Source organism: Xenopus tropicalis, chromosome 6 (assembly GCF_000004195.4).
Source record: "Xenopus tropicalis strain Nigerian chromosome 6, UCB_Xtro_10.0, whole genome shotgun sequence".
Lineage (NCBI taxonomy): Eukaryota > Metazoa > Chordata > Amphibia > Anura > Pipidae > Xenopus > Xenopus tropicalis.
Window position 1 is genome coordinate 63,398,445 of NC_030682.2, and position 25,094 is coordinate 63,423,538.

General features: G+C 40.8%; 1 protein-coding gene across 1 annotated transcript in view; it reads left to right on the forward strand.

Moving 5' to 3' along the window:
• The first annotated feature begins 748 nt into the window (after positions 1–748).
• Positions 749–25,094, forward strand: part of LOC116411740 (M1-specific T cell receptor beta chain) — a 64,600-nt gene continuing 40,254 nt past the window's right edge. The window contains exons 1-2 of the mRNA XM_031904577.1: positions 749–1,097; positions 13,139–13,450. Coding sequence (XP_031760437.1) covers positions 749–1,097; positions 13,139–13,450 — 661 coding nt within the window. The remainder of the gene's footprint in view (positions 1,098–13,138; positions 13,451–25,094) is intronic.

Genomic DNA, 25,094 nt, shown 5'->3' on the forward strand with positions numbered 1-25,094 from the left:
GTATATTTTAGAGCCACCACCCCCTAAAGCACTCTGTACCCCTTTGGGCATGTTTATTCTACCATATTCAATTATCTTAAGATTAAGGATAGCTGTATCTAAGAATCTTTCCTGAAACATGTCCATATGGGATATTTCATAGCATGTAAAACTAACACACTGGACTGAACCATTGCTTTACAAACTGAAGAAAATATTAGCACATTTTCACTATACTGGAGCCCAAAACAACTTTGTTTATCAAATGTATTTCTTACTTCCATGTACCTGCTGGTCCCAAGATAAAATCCTGCTTATAATAAATGTAAATTTAAACAGACAGTGTTTGCTTAATTAAACATGGGTAGTTCATTTTAATTGATTGCTGTTTTAATAATAATATAACACGTAGCCCAATAGCATTACAAATAATAAAAATAAACTCTTAAATTGCGGAACATTATGGCTGTGTCTGTTTTAAAATGTATAGCCTTTGTCTTTGTTCTAGTATATGCAAATAAAAGTATATTTAAACACAATATGATGGGTTTGTATGGTTTCTGTCAGGTGTTTGCCCGTGTGAGTCTTCTTGTGGTTTTGAATATGCAATAAGTGCTCAGTATAAGAAAGCCATACAATACCCTGTGATATACAAAGTGCAGAGCCTATTTTATAAGTCTGTAAGCAGTTCAAGGATTCCAACTAACCACTTTGGAAATCAAAATGATTATTTATGGGGTTTATTTCAGCATGCTGCTGATAAGTAAGTATGTTTACTATCGAACATCAAAGCAATTACAATCTAACTATAACAACTTTGCTTATGACTCTTGATTTAGTTTCTTGCCAGGAATTGAAGATTTATCAGTCCCCGACATCCATTATTAAAGCAAAGGGAAAAACTGCCAAATTCGTATGCAACGTGGAGGGATTGTCTGTAATTAAAAATGGTCTTCACTTGTATCACCAGGATCGCAACAACAGTGTAGAATGGCTACTCTTTTACAGACCTTCCCAGCAAGAGATTTCAGACAAATACAAAAACAGGGTATCTCTGGATACACAAGGAGACAAAGCCTGCACCCTGAGTATAACCAGTATTAACCCAGATGATGCTGGTATATATTTCTGTGCTGCATGGTACATCAGCACCTTCTCATAACTACATAGGCAACTAATACAATAAGTTAATACATGAATGAACTATATCTGATGTGCCTATAATCTACAGTTATTGATTAATGTAGCTCTACTTGCAGACACAGCTTTGTACATTCAAACAATATATATATTAGTGTTTTCAGTGTATCAGAGTGTGAAAGTCTGGCTTATTTGCTTAAAATTACACAGCATTTTTTTATCATTCACAATTATTTAAGGGTTAATTAATAATAATTTTAGGCTAGATATCGGTCGGGTAGGCCTGTCGGGGGTGACCATATATGGGCAGATAAGCTGCTGAATCGGCCTAAAGGACCCATATCCGCAGCTGAAATCTGCCCGTGTATGGCCACCTTTACATTAAATGTGCTTTAAAAGCCCTAATAGTAAGTTAACCCCAGAAAACCATATATTTTTGCAAATTATACTATCTGAAGAATTCGAAACAACAATATATTTCTTGACACACACAAAAAATGACTTTTCACATTTAGCACCATCTTATCTCCCACATATTCTTGGGTAGGAAGTTAAAACATGCAAACTATGAATGCAATAAGTCTTAATAGCTTAATGTTGGATACACATGTAATTACTTAAATTATATGGAATACAGAGACTGCACAATATAAATAGTGCCCATCAATATTTTATAGAAAACGGGTAATCAAGAATATCAAAATGCAATACAAATATCAATATATGCAATACAAATATGACATATGACAATGCAATAAAAGTAATGTATTGACTAGTGAGGTCACAGTGATCAAACTTTCAGTTCTGCTAGTCTCATTACTCAAAGAACTTTTTACAGACAAACACAATCAATAACAACATAAAACAGTATGATCCATGCTCACACTTATCATACTTGGCAGTAAAACCCTTTTTTATGGCAAAACAATAAGTAAAACAGTAAAGAAATAAATTCTTAAAATGCAGAAGAAAAAATAGTTGTGTACAGTTGCAAAACTTGTGCATTGTGTATATCCTGTCAGTCTGCAAAATTGCCGCTGGAGCACTGCAGGATGGCTGGTGCCAGAAGGATCTCAGGTAAGAAGAGTAGCGGGGGGACTGAATTCTAAAAACAACAACAAACTGTGTGCGCACCTGTGCTTTCTAACCATTTTTGTACTAGACTCTAGATTCTCCAGAGGCTCTTTGTATTATCCATTGGAAATGCTTTGGCCCTGAGGAAAGTTCTTGGTGTAAACATAATAATCCATGTGTGAATTTAACAGGCAATAACCTCAGCAACCTAGTCATAACAGTCGACTGACCCGCCATGGGGTCTGTCACGAGCACTCTGGGCCCGTGACACCTAATAAGTAAGTTAGTGGGCTACTTTTAGCATTAACTAAATGTTGAAAGTTTCCCTAATTGAAATTAAAATTTATAATACAGAATGAAGTGGAAGGAGCTGTGTGTCACTCTGTATTCAGTGCTGCTGCTTTACATAGCGTATGCCTGGGCTGGGGACAAAAAGACTTACCGTATATACTCGAGTATAAGCCGAGTTTTTCAGCACTAAAAATGTGCTGAAAAAGTAACCCTCGGTTTATACTCGAGTATATGTGTCCGTGCATACCTGCCGTTGCGCGCACTCTGGCTAACTCTGGCTTGTTAAACGCGCTCGTTGCGCGCACCCCCCCCACCCCCCGTGCACATCTGCACAACGAGCCAGATTAAGTAATTGGTACAATAACTTGTTATTTACAAAAATTTAATTTGTACTAATTCCAGCATCAAGAATTATTTTGCCCTTGTAACTACTAATGTAGTATTGTAGTGGGACTTGTACACTGGGGTCCAAGTACAAGATAATTAGTATGGCAGCTTCCTTAGCCTTCCCAAATTTGCTTTTGTCTGCTGCTGTAGCATTTTTCTTTCCCTAAAGCTATCTATTTATTTATCTGTTATTTATTTGATTATTGAAACTTAGCAGTAGCAGTTGCATTTCCCACCCTCGGCTTAAACTCGAGTCAATAAGTTTTTCCAGTTTTCTTAGGTAAAATTAGGTACCTCGGCTTATATTCGGATCGGCTTATACTCGAGTATATACGGTAATCTACACAAGAACATGAGGGGGCAGGGGCACAACTCTTGTTATTTTTCTGCTCTAAATACTCCTCTTCTTCAGCTGTATCCAGCATTTTTGTCATTACATCACTTGCAACTTTGAACATTTATACTGATGCAGTGTAGCCTAGCAACCAATTTAGTTTTCAATCTCAGAATGGGTATAAAGCCTTGGTTTCATTATTTAAATCTTATGTGTGCTGCATACTATACAATGATAACTATATGTAGATAGATAGATAGCTAGATAGATGATAGATTTGGAAAAACTGATGTCCAATTTTGTATTATTATTCTGATTTGCACCCAGGCCTTGACTAAAATAAGTCTGTGTTCATTTACATCTCTCTCTATATAGTCATGGCTTAAATTGTTGGCACCCCAGAATTTTTTCCAGAAAATCAAGTATTTCCCACAGAAAAGTATTGCAGTAACACATGTTTTGCTATACACATGTTTATTCCCTTTGTGTGTATTGGAACAGAACAAAAAAGGGAGGAAAAAAAGCAAATTGGACATAATGTCACACAAAACTCCAAAAATGGGCTGGACAAAATTATTGGCACCCTTAACTTAATATTTGGTTGCACACCCTTTGGAAAAAATAACTGAAATCAGCCACTTCCTATAACCATCAATAAGCTTCTTACACCTCTCAGCGGGAATTTTCACCACTCTTCCTTTGCAAACTGCTCCAGGTCTCTCTTATTGGAAGGGCGCTTTTCCCAACAGCAATTTTAAGATCTCTCCACAGATGTTCAATGGGATTTAGATCTGGACTCATTGCTGGCCACTTCAGAACTCTCCAGCATTTTGTTGCCATCCATTTCTGGGTGCTTTTTGATGTATGTTTAGGGTCATTGTCCTGCTGGAAGACCCAAGATCTCGGACACAAACCCAGCTTTCTGACACTGGGCTCTACAGTGTGACCCAAAATCCTTTGGTAATCCTCAGATTTCATGATGCCTTGCACACATTCAAGGCACCCAGTGCCAGAGGCAGCAAAACAACCCCAAAACATCGTTGAACCTCAACCATATTTCACTGTAGGTACTGTGTTCTTTTCTTTGTAGGCCTCATTCCGTTTTCAGTAAACAGTAAAGTACCAAAAAGCTCTATCTTGGTCTCATCTGTCCATTTAGTACATTTTGGCAAACTGTAGTCTTGTTTTTTTATGTCTCTGTGTCAGCAGTGGGATCCTCCTGGGTCTCCTGCCATAGCATTTCATTTCATTTAAATGCCAACGGATAGTTTGCGCTGACACTTATGCTCCCTGTTCCTGCAGGACACCTTGAATTTCTTTGGAACTTGTTTGGGGCTGCTTATCCACCATCCGGACTATCCTGCGTTGCAACGTTTCATCAATTTTTCTCTTCCGTCCACACCCAGGAAGATTAGCTACAGTGCCATGGGTTGCAAACGTCTTGATAATGTTGCGCACTGTGGACAAAGGCAAATCTAGATCTCTGGAGATGTACTTGTGACCTTGAGATTGTTGATATTTTTCCAAAATTTTGGTTCTCAAGACAGTTCTCTTCTCCTCTTTCTGTTGTCCATGCTTAGTGTGGCACACACAGACACACAATGCAAAGACTAAGTGGCACATTCATGAAAACACGAGTTTGAATCCCAAATGGGATAAATTCGGATTGGATACGATAATTTCTTAAGACTGCAAATATCACGAATATGCTTATGAAAAAATCGTATTAGTCATGATAATATCGTATTGGTGATCTGAAAGTCACGAAATTTTTGTATCCGAACGATCATAAACTGCAGGAAAACCTTTCCTTCTGTGCATGATTTTGGAAGCCTCCCATAGGAATCAATGGCACTGCGCAGCCCCAGGTGAGTTTAAAGGAGCATCACATGTTTGAAAGAATCTTATTTATCCACAATTTTGAAAGGGCGCCAATAATTTTGTCCAGCCAATTTTTTGGAGTTTTGTGTGACATTATGTCCAATTTGCTTTTTTTCCTCCCTTTTTTTTTTGTTCTGTTCCAATACACACAAAGGGAATAAACATGTGTATGGCAAAACCTGTGTTACTACAATACTTTTCTGTGAGAAATACTTGATTTTCTGGAAAAATGCCTGGGGTGCCAACAATTTTGGCCATGACTGTATATATATATATATATGTTTTTTAAGTGTCTGCACTCAGTGCTAATCAATGTGATGGGGTGCTCAGTCAAAAAAATTATATAAAAAATGCTTTCAGACTGGCACACCCTATTTAAAATTCAACTTTCTTTATTGTGAGCACATTGTACAAGGTGAAAAAGGTCCTAGTAAGGACCAAAACATCGGAATTCTTGTGCAATGTAGGCTAACAATAAAGAAAGTTGAATTTTAAATAGGGTGTGCCTGTCTGAAAGCATTATATATATATATATATATATATATATAAGTAGTAGAGTATAACTTCCCCTGCAGGGGGCTATGAAGTTCTACTCTATACTTCACACACAGGAAGCTTCATGCTCTCTATTTAAATGAAAAGAATGAATATATTAGATGTTTGATGATATAGTTCGCCATTGTAATACCGATGATACTGAAAGCCATTGTATCCTGCTAATAGCAATATGCTGGTTTTCTGCATTGGGTCAACTCTTTTCTATATAATTGGTAGGTTTTAATTAATGAGCTTGCATTTATTATTTAAATATGTTCATGCAATAAAATCAATATTGTGAACTAAAAGCAGCAATGATTTTTATGTGCAGGTTATTGCAGTGGATTTTCTTTACTACAGTCAGAGCATTCAGTAACAACGCCAGAAGAAAGAACTGTCCGAATTGAATGCAAAATGATTGGATTAGATATAACTAATGTGTATATGCACTGGTATCGGAAGGAGGAAAATACAACACTGGAACACATGCTGTATTTTAGAAATCCGGCAACAACATGGAATGCAGAGAAATTCAAGAATGGGTTTGCTGCTTGGAAGAATCGAGACAAAAATTCATGTGTTCTCACTATTACAAACCCTGTAGTAAAGAAAATTGACACATATTTCTGTGCTGCGTGGGACACAATGTTATAAGAAGGTTAAGAATTCATGCACATACTTATATATGTGATATGTAGTAAAATTCAACAAAGCTTAAGGTCCCCATACACGGGCCAATAGTAGCTGCCGATATCGGTCCCTTGGACCGATTCGGCAGCTAATCGGCCCGTGTATGGGCACTTCCGACGGGCCTGTCCGACCGATATCTGGCCTGAAATCGGACAGATTCGCTCATCACTAGTTGTAATCTTATATTAAAGGTGTGACTTTCTCAGACCTGTTCCCCACACTGAGCAAAGAGTAGGTATGTGACCTTACAGTGCATAACGTTTTGGAAGTTTAAAAGAAATATTGCAAAAGGCAGTCTGGAACTGATCAACCTTTTACATTGGTTGGCTATACAAATGTAAGCCATGCAATGGTCACTGACAAATTTCTCAAGCATTGAACAGTTAAATTTGTCAGCATTAATGGTAATAAATATATAGAAATCTGGTGCAAAATGTTTCACAATCGTTATCATAAACATGATAATGTAAATGTGTTTTTCTAAGAAATATTAATATCTGATTACAGGTATGGGATACCTTATCCGGAAACCTATTATGCAGAAAGTTCCGAATTACGGAAAGGCCATCCCCCATAGACTCAATTATAAGCAAATAATTCTAATTTTTAAAAATGATTTCCTTTTGGACTGGAATAATAAAACAGAACCTTGTACTTGATCCCAAGATACATTTAATCCTTATTGGAGGCAAAACAAGCCTATTGGGTTTATTCAGTATTTAAATGATTTTTAGTAGACTTTTCTGGAAAGATCCCTTATCCGGAAAACCCCAGGTCCTGAGCATTCTGGATAAGAAGTCCCATACCTGTATACAATAAAGATCCTGCAGTCCTGCATTGCAAATATAGGCACAGTGGGGTGGAGACATGGCAGGCTGTGTGCCCAGGCTGGGGTCCCAGAAATATTACTCAAGTTACACCCCCATGAATGTCTGGTTGTACATGCCTTAGAAAACTGAAATATGTGTAGCCTTAAATGTTGGTGAATATTTGCTTTTAAATATATAGAGGATAATTTACCATAATCTTTAATTTTTATCTTCTCCATGGAAGAATAAATGGTTAAATGTTAACATGCTGTGTTAGAATATGTCCCCCTGCATTGTTAAGCTGCTTGAGTTATTATATAATATTGTAATGTGCTCTATTAATGTACAGTATATCTCAAATATAGCTGTCGGGTTAATATCCTGAGTGGACCTATAGCCCAGGGGTGGACTTTTTGGGCCAGGCTTAATTTAATTAAGTTATTTATTTAAGAGTGACTTACTCACTGTGGGCAAAAAATTATATCCCTGGGCAAATATAGGGCAATACATACAACAGCTTATACCTATACATTTGACAAAAATTATATTTTTAATGCAATTTATACAAAATATCAATACCACCAAGCTCATAATTTCTAGTACAGGTATGGGACCTGTTATCCAGAATGCTCGGGACCTGGGGTTTTCCGGATAAGGGATCTTTCCGTTATTTGGATCTCCATAACTTAAGTCTGCTAAAAATCATTTAAATATTGAGTAAACCCAATAGGATTGTTTTGCCTCCAATAAGTAATCATAGTTGGGATCAAGTACAAGGTACTGTTTTATTATTACAGAGAAAAAGGAAATGACTTTGAAAAATTAGAATTATTTGCTTGTAATGGAGTCTATGGGAGATGGCCTTTTTGTAATTTGGAACTTTCTGGATAACAGGTTTCCGGATAAGGGATCCCATACCTGTACAACTGAAAGACAATTTAGAAGCTGCATTGTACTTTAAAAGGTAGTTGTGGTGATCCATCAAACCAAAATATATTGTTTTTCAGCGATACCTAAAAAAACTTTCCACACTGTAGATTAAATTTATACCTGCAGAGGGCTACCCAATCCTGCTGTATCTATAAATTTACAGAAAGTGTTGGAGAATATAGAACTGTATAGACTGTAAAAGGGTTGCTGTAAAACTGTACATATTACACAATTTTTTCTGACTGGCTTCTGATGTCTGCTGTATTTGTTATAGGTAAGTTTTGATAATTTCAGTGATAATTTGGCATTGCTGTAGTGTGTAAATTAAAAAATATGCATATTATCTTAGAATAAGAACATATTGTCAGGCTAAAACCTCAAAGTTTCTAGAACCAAGAGACCTTATGTATTCCATTATATTTGCAATATATAAATTTTTCAGTTACACTAAGTTTATTCTCAACTTTATACAATGGGTTTTCCCTATCTCCTACTAAGTTGCAGAAGAGAACTGTCCAAACTGAAAGCAAAGTTCAGGGATGCAACATGAGTAAGGAACATGTAAAGGAAATAAAGATCTACAATGGATTCTGCAGTTTCAGTATCCATCAACACATAAGAATTAAGACAAATTCATGATTGTTTTTTTTTCTGGTAAGAACAAATGACCTCCAAATGCAAAAAACTGGCACAGTGCACCACATTTTTTGCACTTGAACATTGCCTTCCTGCCTTCAAAAATTGCTGCAAGTCTTTGGGGCACATTTACTTACCCACGAACGGGCTGAATGCGTCCGATTGCGTTTTTTACGTAATGATCGTTATTTTGCGATTTTTCGGAAAATTGATGCGACTTTTTCGTTGCCATTCCGAATGTTGCGCAAAATCTGGCGATTTTTTCGTAGCGTTAAAACTTGTCGCGCCTTTTTGTAGCCATTCCGAAATTTACGCAAAATGTTGCGATTTTTTCGTAGCGTTAAAACTTGTGCGAAAAGTCGCGCCTTTTTCGCAGCTTTCGCGACGAGTAAGAAACATTCGGATTCATTCAAGCTTCAGTATGGTGCCTTTTCTTGGGCCAGGTTGGAGCTGCAGAGTGCCATTGAGTCCTATGGGAGGCTTCCAAAATCATGCTAAGTTTGAAGGTTTCGCCCGCCGCTTACGAGCGCTCAATACGAAAAAGTTGCGACAAGATACGAGCGAATCGTAATGGCTACGAAAAACTCGCATTTTTTCGCGCAAGTCGTAATGGCTACGAAAAACTCCAGTTTTTTCGCGCAAAACGTATTGGTAACGAAAAAGTCGCGACAATTTCCGAAAAGTCGTAAAGGCGCCGAAAAAATCTCAAACAATACGAAAAAGTTGCAAAATGTTTGTTTTCCAATCGGAATTTTTCCAATTCGGATTCGAATTTGTGTCTTAGTAAATCAGCCCCTTTATGTTGTACACGCTGTTCTGGATTTGTTATCCAGCTCAAGGTGCACAGTGTTCCCATTCCCCCTGGATGAAGTGCTGATCATAAAGTGTATCTATCACCTCCATATTGTTCTTGGACAAGCATAGTATCCAAGGCTATTGTGATACTAATATCTACAGTTAGTATTAATGGTTGTATATATAGTAAGTGTTGACATAGATTGGTAAGTATAGGTTGTGTGTGCTGGGTTTACTTGGAATGGTTGAACTTGATGGACTGGTCTTTTTTCAACCCTATGTAACTATGTAAGGTGCTAATAGAGCCTGCACTCCAGTGGGGGAAACAATAGTTTTTGTTTTTGTTTTTTTTTAAAAAAGAGCCCTTGCCAGAGCTAGTCAACTCACACCAGAAGGAAGCTCTATAGCATGCACCTCTGTTGGGGGAAACAATATGGAGGTGATAGGTGCCCTTTAAACTGCTTTATCAGACTTTCACATATGACCAATTATCGTTTTAAAGGCCACCTATCACACCTAATAGAGCCCGCACTCCAGATAAGGGAAACAAGAGTTTTTTTTTTAAAAAAAACTGCCCTTGCCAGTGCTGGGCTACCCACACCGGGGGCTCCCAGCCATGTTGGGGCACACGCATGTGTATAATGAGTGCAGCAACTCGCTCATTATGCACATATGTGTGAAGTAGTAGGGTTATTTACATTCACTGCTCCTAAGCCAGGCGCACATGCATAATAAGCGAGTGGGGAGATCAATTATTATACGCATGTGAACAACTTTTATAAATCAGTCCCACCATTTATAACACACTAAATTATTAAATCATATTATAGAAGCTAAATAACAGGATAGCCAGAGGAAGCGCCACTCACAAGAACAGAAAACTACTGGTAATGGAATTTAAAAAAAAAAAAAAATCAGTTTTGCCAATATTTTGCTTTGAATTTTTACACTTCACAGATATAACAGGCTTTTACAATCCTTACTATTATTAAAGGAAAAGAGATGTGCATTTTTATGAAAGCAGCTATTTTTTCATTTCTGTTCTAAATCATTCTTGGATAAGATAGCTAAAATAATCTAAACCTCAGGATATCAGTTAAGAGATATAAACAAATACATATTATATTTTAACAAATATTTGTTAAAACTTATAAAACAGGAAGTATACACCCATACTGTATATACCTTTGCTCAACACAATAAATAGGACTTGTATTGAAGATGAATTCAGCCTATTATTTTATTGTGACAAAATCCATATTTTCTTAGATATTTGCTATTATAAAGACCTGATGGAATTTTTTTACCTCCATGACAACAGGGGAACATTGTGCTAATGGAGATAAAGAGTTCTGTATAAACAAAAACTTCCCTACCCTATGGTGCAACCTTTTTTAAGCTTATTGTGAATAAGATATTGAATTTACTACCTACTCCTTTGCAAGTGGAGCAGGTAAATTAGAAACACTAGACAAATTTGCCAGTGGGCAGTTACCCATGGCAACAAATCAAATTGTTGCATTCATTGTTTTACCTGAAGCTGGCTCACTTATTGGTTGCTATTAGTAACTTCCCACTGGCAAATTTTCCCAGTGTATATAAATGTGCCCCATTGACTTATCAGAACTAGTGATGAGCAAATTTTTTTACCAGGCATGGATTTGCAGTGAATTTCTGCATTTCGCCATTGGCGAATTGTGTTGCGAAACTTCTGTGAAAATGTGCTGCAGAAAAAATTGTTGTGCGCCAAAAAAAGTCACGGTCGCACCGAATTGGGTCAAAAAGGGCATGGGCGATATAAAAAGGTGCGGGAGACAAAAAAAAGTCATGCGACAAACGAATTTCGCTGATTTTTCACTGTTTTGCAAATTTTCTTGTCGTTTCGCGAATTTGTTGGCAAAATGGGACAGATTTGCTCATCACTAATAAGAACCAGGAAATGAGAATAGGAAGTGAAAGTGTTTTTAGCGCAAGAAATAACCAAAAACATAGATATTCTATAACAGGGGTGGGCAAACTACGGCCCGCGGGCCACATCCGGCCCCTTGGCCTTTTTAATCTGGCCCGCCGACGACGCAAAGTCTCATCACGCGAGACTTAGGGGCACATTTACTAACCCACGAACGGGTCAAAATGAGTCCGATTGCGTTTTTTTCGTAATGATCGGTATTTTGCGATTTTTTCGTATTTTTTGCGATTTTTTCGGCTTCTTTACAAATTTTTCGTTACCAATACGATTTTTGCGTAAAAACGCGAGTTTTTCATAGCCATTACGAAAGTTGCGTAAAATCTGGCGATTTTTCGTAGCGTCAAAACTTGCGCAAAAAGTTGCGCTTTTTTCGTAGCGTTAAAACTTACGCGAAACTTTGCACCATTTAAGTTTTAACGCTACGAAAAAGGCGCAACTTTTCGCGTAAGTTTTAACGCTACGAAAAAAGCGCAACTTTTTACGCAACTTTCGTAATGGCTACGAAAAACTCGCGTTTTTACGCAAAAATCGTATTGGTAATGAAAAATTCGTAAAGAAGCCGAAAAAATCGCAACAAATACGAAAAAGTCGCAAAATGTTTGTTTTCAAGTCGGAACTTTTCCAATTCGGGTCGGATTCGTGGGTTAGTAAATCAGCCCCTTGGTGTCATTGGCGGGCCGGAATTAAACAGACTAAGAGGGCGTAACGCTGGCTTGGCCCTGCCCGCCCTGGCCCGGTCTGGCCCGGGGGTAAGTAAATGTGGGCCATGAGCCAAAAAGTTTGCCCACCCCTGTTCTATAACTAAAACCATAGGCAAAAATTATGTTCACCACATGCCCTATTTATTAAGAATGTTGATAAATACAGTGAATACAGTTTCAATCACTGGGGGTGCCAAAATGTTAGGCATCCCCAGTGATTGTAAACTTACCTGTTACCCCGGCCCAGTGCCACTGTTAGCAGGAAACTGCACCGGCCCGGGGTGCCTGCAAATGTACCTCTTCCTTCCTTGCGCTGCTTGCACATGTGAATGAACGTGCACAGTAGAGTGCAAAGCTGCCAGCTTTTTCACTGTACAGCGTAGGCGTCGGCCCTGGGATTGCACAGAAAGGAGAGAGGATTGCTCACTCCCAGGTACCCCATGTCAGTGTAATTTTCTGTTAACAGGAAAACTGTGTATCTATCATTTTGGCACTCCCAGTGATTGAGACTATATTTACGGTATTCACTATAGTTCTCAACATTATCAATAAATAGAGCTATTACAATACAAAAATTAGTAATTTTGTAAAGTTTGAATACCAAAAGCAAAAATATTTCTAAGCTTCAGAAAAATCTAAAACTCAATTTTACCCCAACCTTTGAACTTATATGTCTTTTAAGTGGCATTTGCATGATAGGCTGATAACATTAGTGCGGAAGCAGTGGTTAGGCACCTCACGAGCAGCAAAAAAAGTCCAGTTTCATTACTAGAGCTGCATTTTTTAGAAACACAATTTGAGAAGTGAATATATAATGTTACTGCTAAAGTTTTCAGTCTATATGTTTTTTGTAATGTGTAGGTATTAAGCATTTCCTTATATTAGATTTTTAGATTTTCTCTTGAGCAAACTATGTAAGCTAAACCTGTTCATTTTGCCTTTCATTGTTACAATGTATTGACATTTTTATTTCTGCACCTTCTAGATGGTTATGCCCGGGTGATTATTCAGCAGCCTCTTCTTTCCCTAACAAAGGGTGGAACAGGAATATCAACAGTCCGAATCAAATGTCAAGTGAAGAGAGACAGTTCAGACTCTGCAATTGTTCACTGGTATATGCAGAAAGAAAATGAAGCATTAAAAAGACTTCTGTATATTGCAGATGCAAAACCTACTTATGATGACAGTATTGAAAAAGACAAATTTGACTCTGACAAAAACTCAGATATATACACATTGATAGTACATCGAATAACAACTCAAGATGCTGCCACATACTACTGTGCCAATTGGGACGGGGATACTCACAATGACTAAATGCATTTACTAGTCTGTACAAATAGATAAAATGCTTTCAATATGTTTGCATTTAACACACTGATCTTCCCCGTCTCCTGCACTTCCCATTCACCTATGTTTCTTCTCACTCTTTTATCTTACTCGCAGTGCTTTCCCTTCCCAAAGTACTGTAGTAAATGTACTCCCTTAGGACAGTGCTGTCCAACGTCTCTGGTACTGAGGGCTGGAATTTTTCTGGCCTACGTGGTGGAGGGCCGATAATGGAAGCCAGTTTGACCGCTCCCCTTTTTTTAAAACCGCACCCACCTTAAACCACATCCAAGTTATCACAAGAGCTTTTAAGACCATCCCCACATTAATGGTGGTAGCACAGAAAAAACCCAAATGGTTGGTGCTCACTATAGGGATATCAACCATCATTCATGTGAAATAATTATATTATTTCATCTTAAGACACACTCTTAAATCCATATGTCTCCTCCTCCCATGTGGATAGTACAGCAACCCCCAGCATATCAGTACACACATTAGGGACCATATCATGACTATTTCCAAATGCTAACAAACTTTCAGAACAAACCCATGTCAGGTGCACCACCAGGCAGCATAGGGCAGGCAGAGTATAGCACACACAGGCAGCATAGGGCAGGCAATGTACTGCCTGTGTGTGCCATACTCTCCCTGCCCTATCCTGCCTCTATGTACCATACTCTCCCTCCCCTATCCTGCCTACATGTGCCATACTTTCCCTGCCCTACCCTGCCTGTATGTGCCATACTCGGGCTGCCCTAACTGTGTACCATACTCTGCCTGCCCTATGCTGTCTGTTTGTGCCATACTCTACCTGCCCTATGCTGCCTGTGTGTGCCATACTTTGCCTGCTGCTATGCTGCCTGGCACACACAGGCAGCATAGGGCAGGCAGAGTATAAGCACACAGGCAGCATACAGTGACACAATGCTGGTACTGTTCCTGAGGTGTGAACATGTGAACTATGTGGGGCTTACAGTCTTAGACTGAGGTGTGAACAATGCAGGTATTAAAAGGTGTGAACATCACAGGGGATTACATGTTTAAATAATACAGGGGTTTACAGCCTGAATCTGAGGTGTGAACAATGCAGGGGGGGCGGTAATCTCAGTACTGATACCATTTAAAGTTTACACAAAGGTAAGCAGTCACAGCAGCCAGACAGGTGGGGGGCCACACAGAGGGGGGCAGCAGACAAAAATAATAAAATATTTTACTATTTTTATGGAGGTGGCACACGGGAAGATTAGTCGTCTGCAATAAATCTTCGCTACCTCGGGCAACTAATCTCCCCGAAATGCCATCCCACCGGCAAGAATGTAAATCACCAGTGGGATGGCATACTAATCTCCCCATGTGCCACCTCCCTTAGTATTCTAATTCAGTCCTATTCCTTTATGTACAGTATGAATGAGTTGCATCCTATAATGGCTCATTTATCTCCAACACTTGAGTGAGGGAGGGAACATTTGGGGAAAAGGGATCATAATATGGTCACTGCAGCAATTATTTTGCAGAGACTGCAGTATAAGGGTAAAGACACACAGAGCTACTAGTAACAGCTACTTGTCATGGCTACAAAATTAGACAATGCTGATCATTTACAGATAATTGTTCCTATGAGTGCTTAAGCAGAGGCATTTCTCAGTATTGTCTATGGCAGGGTATTTACTGGCATTTAGTAGCCATTACAGTAGATGCTACTAAGTACTTTTTTGCATATTAAAACAAGCATACAAAAGAGATGGGAAAGAAAGTGAGGTAGAGGATCAAATCATATTACTCCACATCTGATAGAGGAGATCTCTCTCTATATCAAATATTCTGCACAGCTAACTAGGAGCCCCAAATTTCTCAGGACAGCCTTTTGCCAAAATGTTGTTCACCAGTTATTCCCAGCTTTTTGGATATATTTTTTCCAGAGAAGAGATCCCATACTTGTAGTATAAGGGCACGCATGGAGCTACTTGCAGACAGCTACTTGTCGCCACTACAAATAGACAATTCTGATAATTACTGCTAATTGTCTCTATGTGTGTTTTAGCAGAGGCCGTTTGTAGTACTGTCTATGGCAGGATAGTTTCTGAGTTTAGTAGCCATCACAAATAGCTGGCTACAAGTAGCTTAGTGTGTCTTAGCCCTAATACTAACAGCACAGTATCCCACCCACCCCCTTATTCATAGCACACTTTAATCACCCTCAGAAAGTCACAGCTTAGCAGCCAGAGGGCGGCTAAGACTCTCCCTTGCACTCACCGAACATTGTTTCCAATGCCAATGTACACAAACAATTTTAGAAACAATAATTCTCCCTAGGAAGTGCACCCCCCAATAACTGCTACTCCTAGTTCCAGCTCTGTGAGGTTGAATTACATGGAAAATAAAGTAAAAATAAATGATGGTAATTCATTTACCATCACAGTAGTATCATTTAAAAGCACAGTAGTATCCAACTGCCGCAACACTTATAAATATTTGTTTACAACAATTAAAGTATTACTGTAAGTAACAGGGCAATAGGGAACATGGTTGTCCATAATTAAGCAAATAAGAATGGGAAATGACTATTTTGTGTAGGCTTCAAAAGAAAACATATTATTTTAATAAAGTAATTACCATCTCCTAGAGTATGCGTGGATTACTGTACACTGCATAGTTCCTTTAATGTGGCACCTACAAGCTAAACATGAAGCACGGAAGCTGTGGTTACATTTCATTATACCTTCTGCAACAAATCACAAATGGTTAAATGCTGGTAGAGTAGTAATAACGTTCATTTTGTAAATACTTTTTAGAAAAATGCTGAAGGTTTTGGTGTTCATATTTCTTGTAGCAAGTTGGTATTTGCTATTTTTCTTAAAATTATTTAAGATATCTAAATCTATTTTCACTTTTGTATTTACATTTGATTTACTTTGTCTTCTAGATGTTTACCCTCGAGTCATCATAAATCAACCTTATCTTTCCATTACTAAAGCAGAAGTAGGAGCTCCAATAGCCCGAATCAAATGTGAAGTGAAAAGGGATAGCTCAGACCCTTCAGTCGTTCATTGGTATATACAGAAAGAAAATGAAGGATTAAAGAGAATTCTCTATATTGCAGATGCAAAACCTGTGTATGATGCTGGCACTGACAAAAGTAGATTTGATTCTGATAAAAAGAATAATACATATACACTAATTGTCCAAAGAATAAAAGCAGAAGATGCTGCAACTTACTACTGTGCCAACTGGGATAGGCACACTGACTGAATGCAGCTGCCATTCTGTACAAACTGATTAAATGCTTTCAGTCTGTTTCATATTATTTAGGGCACTTACTGTACTACATTTCCTTTTTTTAAAAAAATTAATTCAGGTTATATGAATGTTTGTATTCATTAGAATATAATTTCCAATGCAGCTACTGTTTAGCTTTGACACAAACATAATGACATATAAATTTGATTACTGAACCACTAACGATTTATATCAAAGAAACCCAATTGAAATACTGAGTTAAAAAAATACACCCTGTGACTGCAATGCTGAATATATATATATATATATATATATATATATATATAAAACCATAGCTTATTAACTGACAATAGTGCGCCAACTTTTCTTTTATTTTACAATGACTTCTTATCTGCCTTGTAAAGTATTCTGTTTTTTAGGTGTGAGTTGATATTTAATACACTTATTTTGCATGATGTAAGTGCCGCTTCATGTTTTCTTAGGGACTTATATGAATTGGAAACGATACGGGGGTTACCCATAGGAGTGTGGGCCGAGATTTCCAGCAGTTGTGTTACATCCTTTACAGGGCCAATTTCTCATCCAACAAATAACATTTTCTACTTGGAATACAGTAAAGTGGAGTGCTGTAGGGTTCTGTATTGGGTGGACATTTACTCAGTTTATATATTAGGGACTTGGAAGGTGGCACTGTAAGCAATCTATCCATGTTTGGCGCTGGCACAACACTATGCAGTACAATTCTTTTTTATACAAGATGTGGACAAACTTCCAATCTGGAACTGATAGTTGGGATTTAGAAACGTATTTATTCATTTTCAAATTTGTGAATTTTAAGGGGTTATGTAATAATAGGAGCAAAGTTTGCTACACTTCTTATCACCTCTAGCAACCAATCAGCAGGTAGCATTTACTGGTCACCTGTTTAAGTATCTTATTGGTTGCCATGTGCTGCTACAGAGCAAATGTAGTCATTTTACTACAAATGGGGGTTAGAGGGTTTTTTTTTCAGTTTAAATAAACTTGAAATTTTACTAAAGTCTAATGTTTGCTTATTTATTAAAAATGTACAAAATAAAAGCTAGATCAAATTAAACTTGAACACATGAATTTTGCCTAGGACAACTTCCATCGACTTTTTCATAAATTTGCAAGCTTTTAGATGCCAATGTCTTAATGTCTTAGATGCCAGTAGTCTTAATCATTTCAAAGCCAAAAAAAAATGAAGACTCACTACAAATTGTCTTATATCTACCCACATCATCCTAAATATTTCTTTAAAGGCTATAACATAATATGATTCCTTTATTTAGTCAATATATGTATTAAGTAACAGGCCACTGAAGAACAAGATTGGCCTTAATTAAACAAATAAGGATGAAAAACTGCATTTTGTTTAGGTTTCAGATGAAAATAGTTTATATTAATGAACTATTTGCCGTCTCCTAGATTATACATTGGTTAAACAGCACAGTCCCTTTACTGTGGCACCTACAAGTTAAACTGATGACACCAGCACGGAAGTTGTGGTTACATTACAATAGACCTGTAACAAGTCACAAATGATAAGCTGGTAAAGTTGTGATAACTTTCATTTTGTAACAATTCTTAGTAAAATGCTATTACTGAATTTTTCCATCTTAATAGCTCTTGTGGCAGGTTGGTATTTCTATTTTTTTCCCTTCAGTTAAAATAATTTTTTAAATCTCCCATGTAAATCTACTTTTTCTTTTTGTGTCTCATTTGTTACATTTGGTTAAACTAACTGTTTTTACTTCTAGATGTTTATCCACGGGTCGTCATAAATCAACCTTATCTTTCTGTAACTAAGGCAGAAGTAGGAGCTCCAATAGCCCGAATCAAATGTCAAGTGAAAAGGGATAGCTCAGACTCTTCAGTCGTTCATTGGTATATGCAGAAAAAAAATGAAGGATTAAGCAGAATCCTCTATATTGCAGATGCAAAACCTGTGTATGATGATGGCACTGACAAAAGCAGATTTGATTCTGATAAAAAATCTGATACATATACACTAATTATCCAAGGAGTAAAAGCTGAAGATGCCGCAACTTACTACTGTGCCAACTGGGACTGGGATAAGCACACTGAATGAACGCAGTTTCCAGTCCATACAAATAGTGAATATGTTTGGCAAATGTTTTGCTATTGAATCTATTTAATTATGCTAGGGATCATTTGTTATTTCCTTGTGTACAAGTGCTAGAGTGTTAAGGGTACACCTATGTTATGTGTCAGTGGGGAAAGCCAACCTGGACACAGCAGAATGCAGTGTACTAAGGGGCCTCTATATTATGCTGTGTAAAATAAATGGAGAAGTTAGCCATCCAAACTTCAGATTTTACACCTTTTTTTCCAGCGGAGGAAAAACAACACAGCATATTAAATCTGCCCCTAAGTGTAAAAAAATGGACAATTGCAGTATGCCTTTTAATCAGGGGACCCTTGAGCTACTGCCACCACTAGGTTGGCTCCAGGGTTCCCACAACAACCTGCATCAGTAGACACAGCATATTTGTGCCTAAAAAACTAAGCACAGAAGTCATTCTATTACAAGTGCCAGAAATGACAACATCCTGACACCAAAGATTTTCAGTGATTTGCATTGAAACATAGCAACAATTGTGTCAGACTCATGGCCACTTTCAGTCGCTATTATGCTGGAGTTATAGGATAATTTTAAAAAGTTGGTTACTTGCCCTGACAATTGCACTTTGCACACTGCACTTGAGTTCATAAATGAGCCCTTGGAACCCTTTGGGTAGGTTTTGCATATTGTATTTGTAATTTCAATCGGGCTATCAGCTTCATATTGGAAACTGAAACAAGACTCTAGGGGTCACTTACCTCCGCACCCATGTACGCAAAGCGCAAATTTCAGACAACTGCCATTTTTTTCCCCACAAAGCATTATTCTTCCCATAATTCAAGAATCCTTGCATTTATCAGGGGGTGTTGGACCTGACACAATTGCAATTGATGTGTCAAAATCAACACAGTTGCACTTGCACTTTGACAGGGGCAGAGGCAAGAAGAGGCCTCAGTACCTTGAGTTTTTCACACAACTGACGGCAGGGAAATTTAGATGCTTACAACTGAAATTATTTGGAATATAAATACCACAAACAGGAACACAGGATCTCAGGAGCCAGGAACAGGAGGCTTTGTCACAGCAGAAGTACTAATTCTCCGGCAGTATAAATAGTTAGTAACTAACACTAGCAGACAGGGCCATCTATAATAAGAGTTTGCGCTATCCCACAGTCATTCAAGTAAATTGGGGACCAATCTAGGGGACCAATCTAAGTTAAGGTTCTGCACATAGTCTAGAAACTTAGAAGATGCAAAGAATTATATTTAGGGTTATTGTTACAGGACACTGTTTTTTTTCTGAGTGCGATCATTTTTTGACGAGCGCATTAATTATGTCACCCGTTTCGTGAAAAAATCCGCCTACGGTGAAACATGGAAATTCACTGCGAATCCATGCCTGCCGAATTATTTCTCACCTCACTAGCAGCCAGCAGATATTTCAGATGGATCGTTGAAATTTTACTGGTGTTTTTTTTAGAGAGTAATATTTAGAAACAATTTGCAGTTGGTCATTATTTTTCATTATTTGTAGCTTTTTAATTATTCAAATAATTGTTCAGCAACTTTCCAGTTTGGAGTTATAACAGCTATCTGGTTGCTAGGGTGAAAATTACCTTAGCAACCAGTGAGTGGTTTGAAAAACAAATTATAAAAAGTAACAATAACAATAAAACTGGAGCCCCACAGAGCAGTTTTTGGCTGCTGGGATCAGTGAAGCCCATTTGAAAGCTACAAAGAGTTTGAAAAAGAAGGCAAATAATTAAAAAACTATAAGAAATAAATAATGAAGACCAAATGAAAAATTGCTTAGAATTAGTCACTCTATAATACTAATAGTTAAATTAAAGGTGAACCACCCCTTTAATTCATGTCAAACGCCACATCTGTAATGCCACGGATAGCAGCTGGGACAGATTGGAGGAGGGGCAGCATGACCTGGGCCCACCCCTACGCGGGGGCTCAGTAAGGCATAGCCAGAAAAGGGGGGGCTAGTGGGGGGAGGAGGGGCAGAGGCCATTTTAGGAGTGGACAGGCGGGGATAGCCACCATTTTAATTAAGCAGCCAAAAAGAGAAGTTGGATTTACCAGGCAGTATGGCAGATATGGAGGCAATGATGGCCCAGATACGGGCAGAAGCAGAGCGGCGAGGCGGAGACTGGCTGATGGGGCTCCTGCAACCCCAGCCACCAGCAGCAGACACAAGGAGGGCAAGGAGATCCAGAGCCCCCAGCCGCCTAAGTCCCTCACCGCAAGCCAGAATACGGAGGCCTGCCACGAGGACTCCGGGACCAGCACGCGGAGGACCAGCCGGAACACCTGGGACCCCACAGCAGGCAACCCCCGGAGGCCGCGGCAGGACCAGGAGGACATCCCAGCAGACGGAGCCAGGGCCAGCAGCAGCGCCGGAGCAGGAGCGGCGAGGAGGACGTGCCGCAGGAAACCAAGCCCGAGGGAACAGCCGCAGAGCAGCGCGACGAACCGGGGAGAGCGGCGAGCAGAGTGATGACGTCGGAGCGCGGAGACCGGGAAGGGAACGGCAAGGATCGGCACGGCAGGGAGGAGAGGCGAGTGAAGGCACACACCAGACAGGCCACGTGAGAAGTCGGGAGGAGACAGCGGCACGGAAGGACAGCAGCGGGGGCAGCCTAGACGGAGGGCGGGCTGGCCAGAGCGAAGCACCCCCAGAAGGGGCCATATGGAGCGGCCCTGCGAACCATGCAGGGGTCAGGCGAACCATGCAGGGGTCAGGGGCAACGGGGGGCCACAAGAGGGCCTTTACAAGATGGCGGGGCCTCAGCAGGGCCAGTTGCTTCAGGAGGGGGAGGGGAGCAGGAGGCTCTGGGAGAGGAGGGGGGGCACAGGGCCACAAGGGGCACACAGCAGCCTGCTGAGGCAGGGCTAGAGGAGCAGCCGAGGGGGGAAACGGGCCAAGGGGCCTCACAGGCCATGGGACAAGACACGGGGATTGGGGGGATCTCCCCATATGTTTCCACACAGGTCACAGCCCAGGACCTGGTAGAGGACAGCGTGCACAATCAATATTCCCCAGAAGCAAGGAGCCAAGCAGAAGCAAGTACAGGTACAACTAATGCCCATAGCAATTCTTCCACACAGCAGCACATTGATCAAAGGGGGGAAGCAGAGCGCATCAGGGCACAGCAAAGCTCAAATAGGGGGGCCATAGAGAATTTTATGGTGACCTTACGACAGCTATTTGGGCAACTGGAGAGCCAGGGGGGCAGTCTGGGAACAGATGCTGGGAACAGCACGGTAAGTGCAGTCACTGCAACGGTCACAGCTCCCCCTACAGGCGGGGAGGCAAGCACAACGGCAAGTGCAGCACAAGGCGGGGGTGGGAGCATGGAAGCGCAAAAAGGCAAGGACACCGACAAAAAAACCCCAATTTCAGATACAGCTAAGTGGCATGCATATTTATGCTTTGAGGGTCCATTGGGGGCCCACTTGAAGCCAGAGGTCCGGGAAAAAGTGGGGAAGAGGGAGTATGTGGACATATTCACTTTGCTCCCCCTGGAGAGGTTCAACATAGAAAAATTTGAGAAGGGGAAGGAGCATAGGAAGGAAGAGGATGAGGACAGGAGACGATTTAGGCTCATCCCTAGAACCTTTGGCAATTGGCTACAGGCGTTCTGCACGCTGGCCAGCATAGTGGGGGAGAAGCACCCTGAACAGTGTGCAGCATTATTCTGTTACCTGGATGGGATATGGGAGGCGCACAGGGTGTATGGAGGCATGGCCTGGCTCCGTTACGACGAGCAATTCAGGCAAAGGATGGCCATGAGACCCGACATGCGGTGGGACCACAGGGACATTGGGTTGTGGATGCGCCTCATGAATAACAAGGGGTATCAAGGATACACTGGGTCAGGAGCGGGGGCTTCCCAGCCCTTTCCGGCAGGCTCCAGCGGGCAAAACACGAGCCTCGCTGGAGCACACAGCAAAAAAGGTGTTTGCTGGCCGTACAATGACAGCCAGTGTAAGTGGGGAGCCTCATGTCGGTTCAGACATGAATGCTCACTGTGCGCAGGTAACCACCCCTACAGCCGATGTTTCAAAAGAGGCAAGACAGGCACAGGAAAACCCAGCTTTGGAAAAGGGAATGACGCCAGTGAAGCTCGAGGCGATGCTCACGTGGCTAAATAAGTACCCAGATAAAGCAAAAGCAACACTACTAAGGGAGGGGTTTCAATGGGGTTTCAGGATTCCGGGAGGCAAAGAGAAAGGGGTAGTTTCACTAAAAAACTTAAAGTCGGCAATGGTATACCCGAACAGTACAAGAAAAGTTGGATAAAGAAGTGGCACTGGGCCGCATGGCAGGCCCTTTCCCAGCCCCTCCACTCCCGGGACTCTGGGTTTCCCCATTGGGGCTAGTACCCAAGAAGGAACCCGGTAAATTTAGAATGATACACCATTTATTGCACCCTAAAGGGGGCTCGGTAAATGATGAGATTGACAGGGAACTGGTCAGGGTGTGCTACACTTCATTTGACGAAGCAGTCCGGCTAGCGCGGGAGGCGGGGCCAGGGGCATTGATGGCAAAAGCTGACGTAGAATCAGCCTTTCGCCTGCTGCCGGTACACACAGAATCACAACACTTACTAGGTTGTTACTTCAAAGGAAGCTATTATGTTGACCGCTGCTTGCCGATGGGTTGTTCTATTTCCTGCGCTTACTTTGAAGCATTCAGTACGTTTCTGGAGTGGGTGGCTAGGAAACGAGCGGGGGTCAACACGATAATCCATTACCTAGACGACTTCCTGTGTGTGGGCCCGGGCAACTCTGGGCTTTGTGCGGTGCTACTCCAGACACTGCAGGAGGTAGCGGACCAGTTTGGGGTCCCATTAGCTGGGGATAAAATGGAAGGCCCAGCCACTTGCCTAAAATTTTTGGGAATAGAAATAGATACGGAACGCCAGGAATGTCGGCTCCCCCCTGACAAGGTACAGCTCCTAAAAGGGGAAGTAGAGTACGCCCTGGGAGCAAAAAAGGTCACGCTTAAGCAATTACAGTCCCTGATAGGCAGGCTTAACTTTGCATGTAGGATTATCCCAATGGGGCGGGTATTTGCCAGAGCTTTAGCAATGGCTACTGCGCTCGCGCGCAGGCCGCACCACTTCATCCGGCTCAGCCAGGAACTGAAGGAGGACCTGATGGTGTGGAGGGTATTCCTCCAGGACTTTAATGGTCGGTCCTATTGGAGGCAAGAGGTGCGGGACAATCGGGAAATTGACCTGTTCACAGACGCAGCAGGAGCAGGGGGTTTTGGCGCTTATTATAGCGGCAGGTGGTGCGCAGCCCCATGGCCACAGGAATGGGCAGAGTCAAAGTTAATTAGCAACGTTACATTCTTGGAGCTGTTTCCAATCGTGGTGGCGATAGAGCTATGGGGGCATCGGCTAGCAAACAAGGCGGTATTGTTTCACACCGACAACATGGCAACAGCCCTGGCCATAAATAATCTAACATCGGGTTCCAAGCCAGTTCTAAGGCTTTTGAGGCACTTGGTCCTACGTTGTTTACAAATCAATGTAAGTTTCAGAGCAAAACATCTGCCAGGCGCCACAAATGAAATCGCTGATGCTTTGTCACGTTTTCAGTGGGACAGATTTCGGCGCCTCGCCCCAGGAGCAGTGGCACAAGGGAACCCTTGCCCCGAATTGGTTTGGAAACTCGTGTAAAAGGTATGCTGGACTGGGTCAAACGGTCAGTTACCTCCAGGACGTGGGACACGTACAGTAGGATATGGACTGAGTGGTTCGCATTGACAGAAGAAGTGGGGGGAGCGGATGGTGACGGGGATAAGCTGGGGTTATTAGCATGGCTGTTAGCATTGGAATTTGAACGGGGCATATCAGTTGGGATGTTACAACAAAAGTTGGCAGCATTGGTATTTCTGTTCAAGCTTTATGGGTGGAGGGACTATACAAAAGAATTCGTTATTAAACAAGCCGTAAAGGGCTTTAGCAGGGGCAAGAAAGAGGCGGACCAGCGGCGCCCCATAACACTGGGCATATTGGAAGGGTTATTTGGGCAAATAGAGAGGTTGGCACATTCGGCCTTTGAGGCCACTTTATTAAAGCTGGCATTCGCATGGGCATTCTACGGGGCATTCAGGATATCGGAGATGGTCAGCCAGAACAGGCGGAGCAATGGTGGCATACTATGGGGAGACGTCTGGGAACACGCAGGGGGAGTAACCATCCTTATACGTCAGTCAAAAACAGATCAGGAGGGGAAGGGAC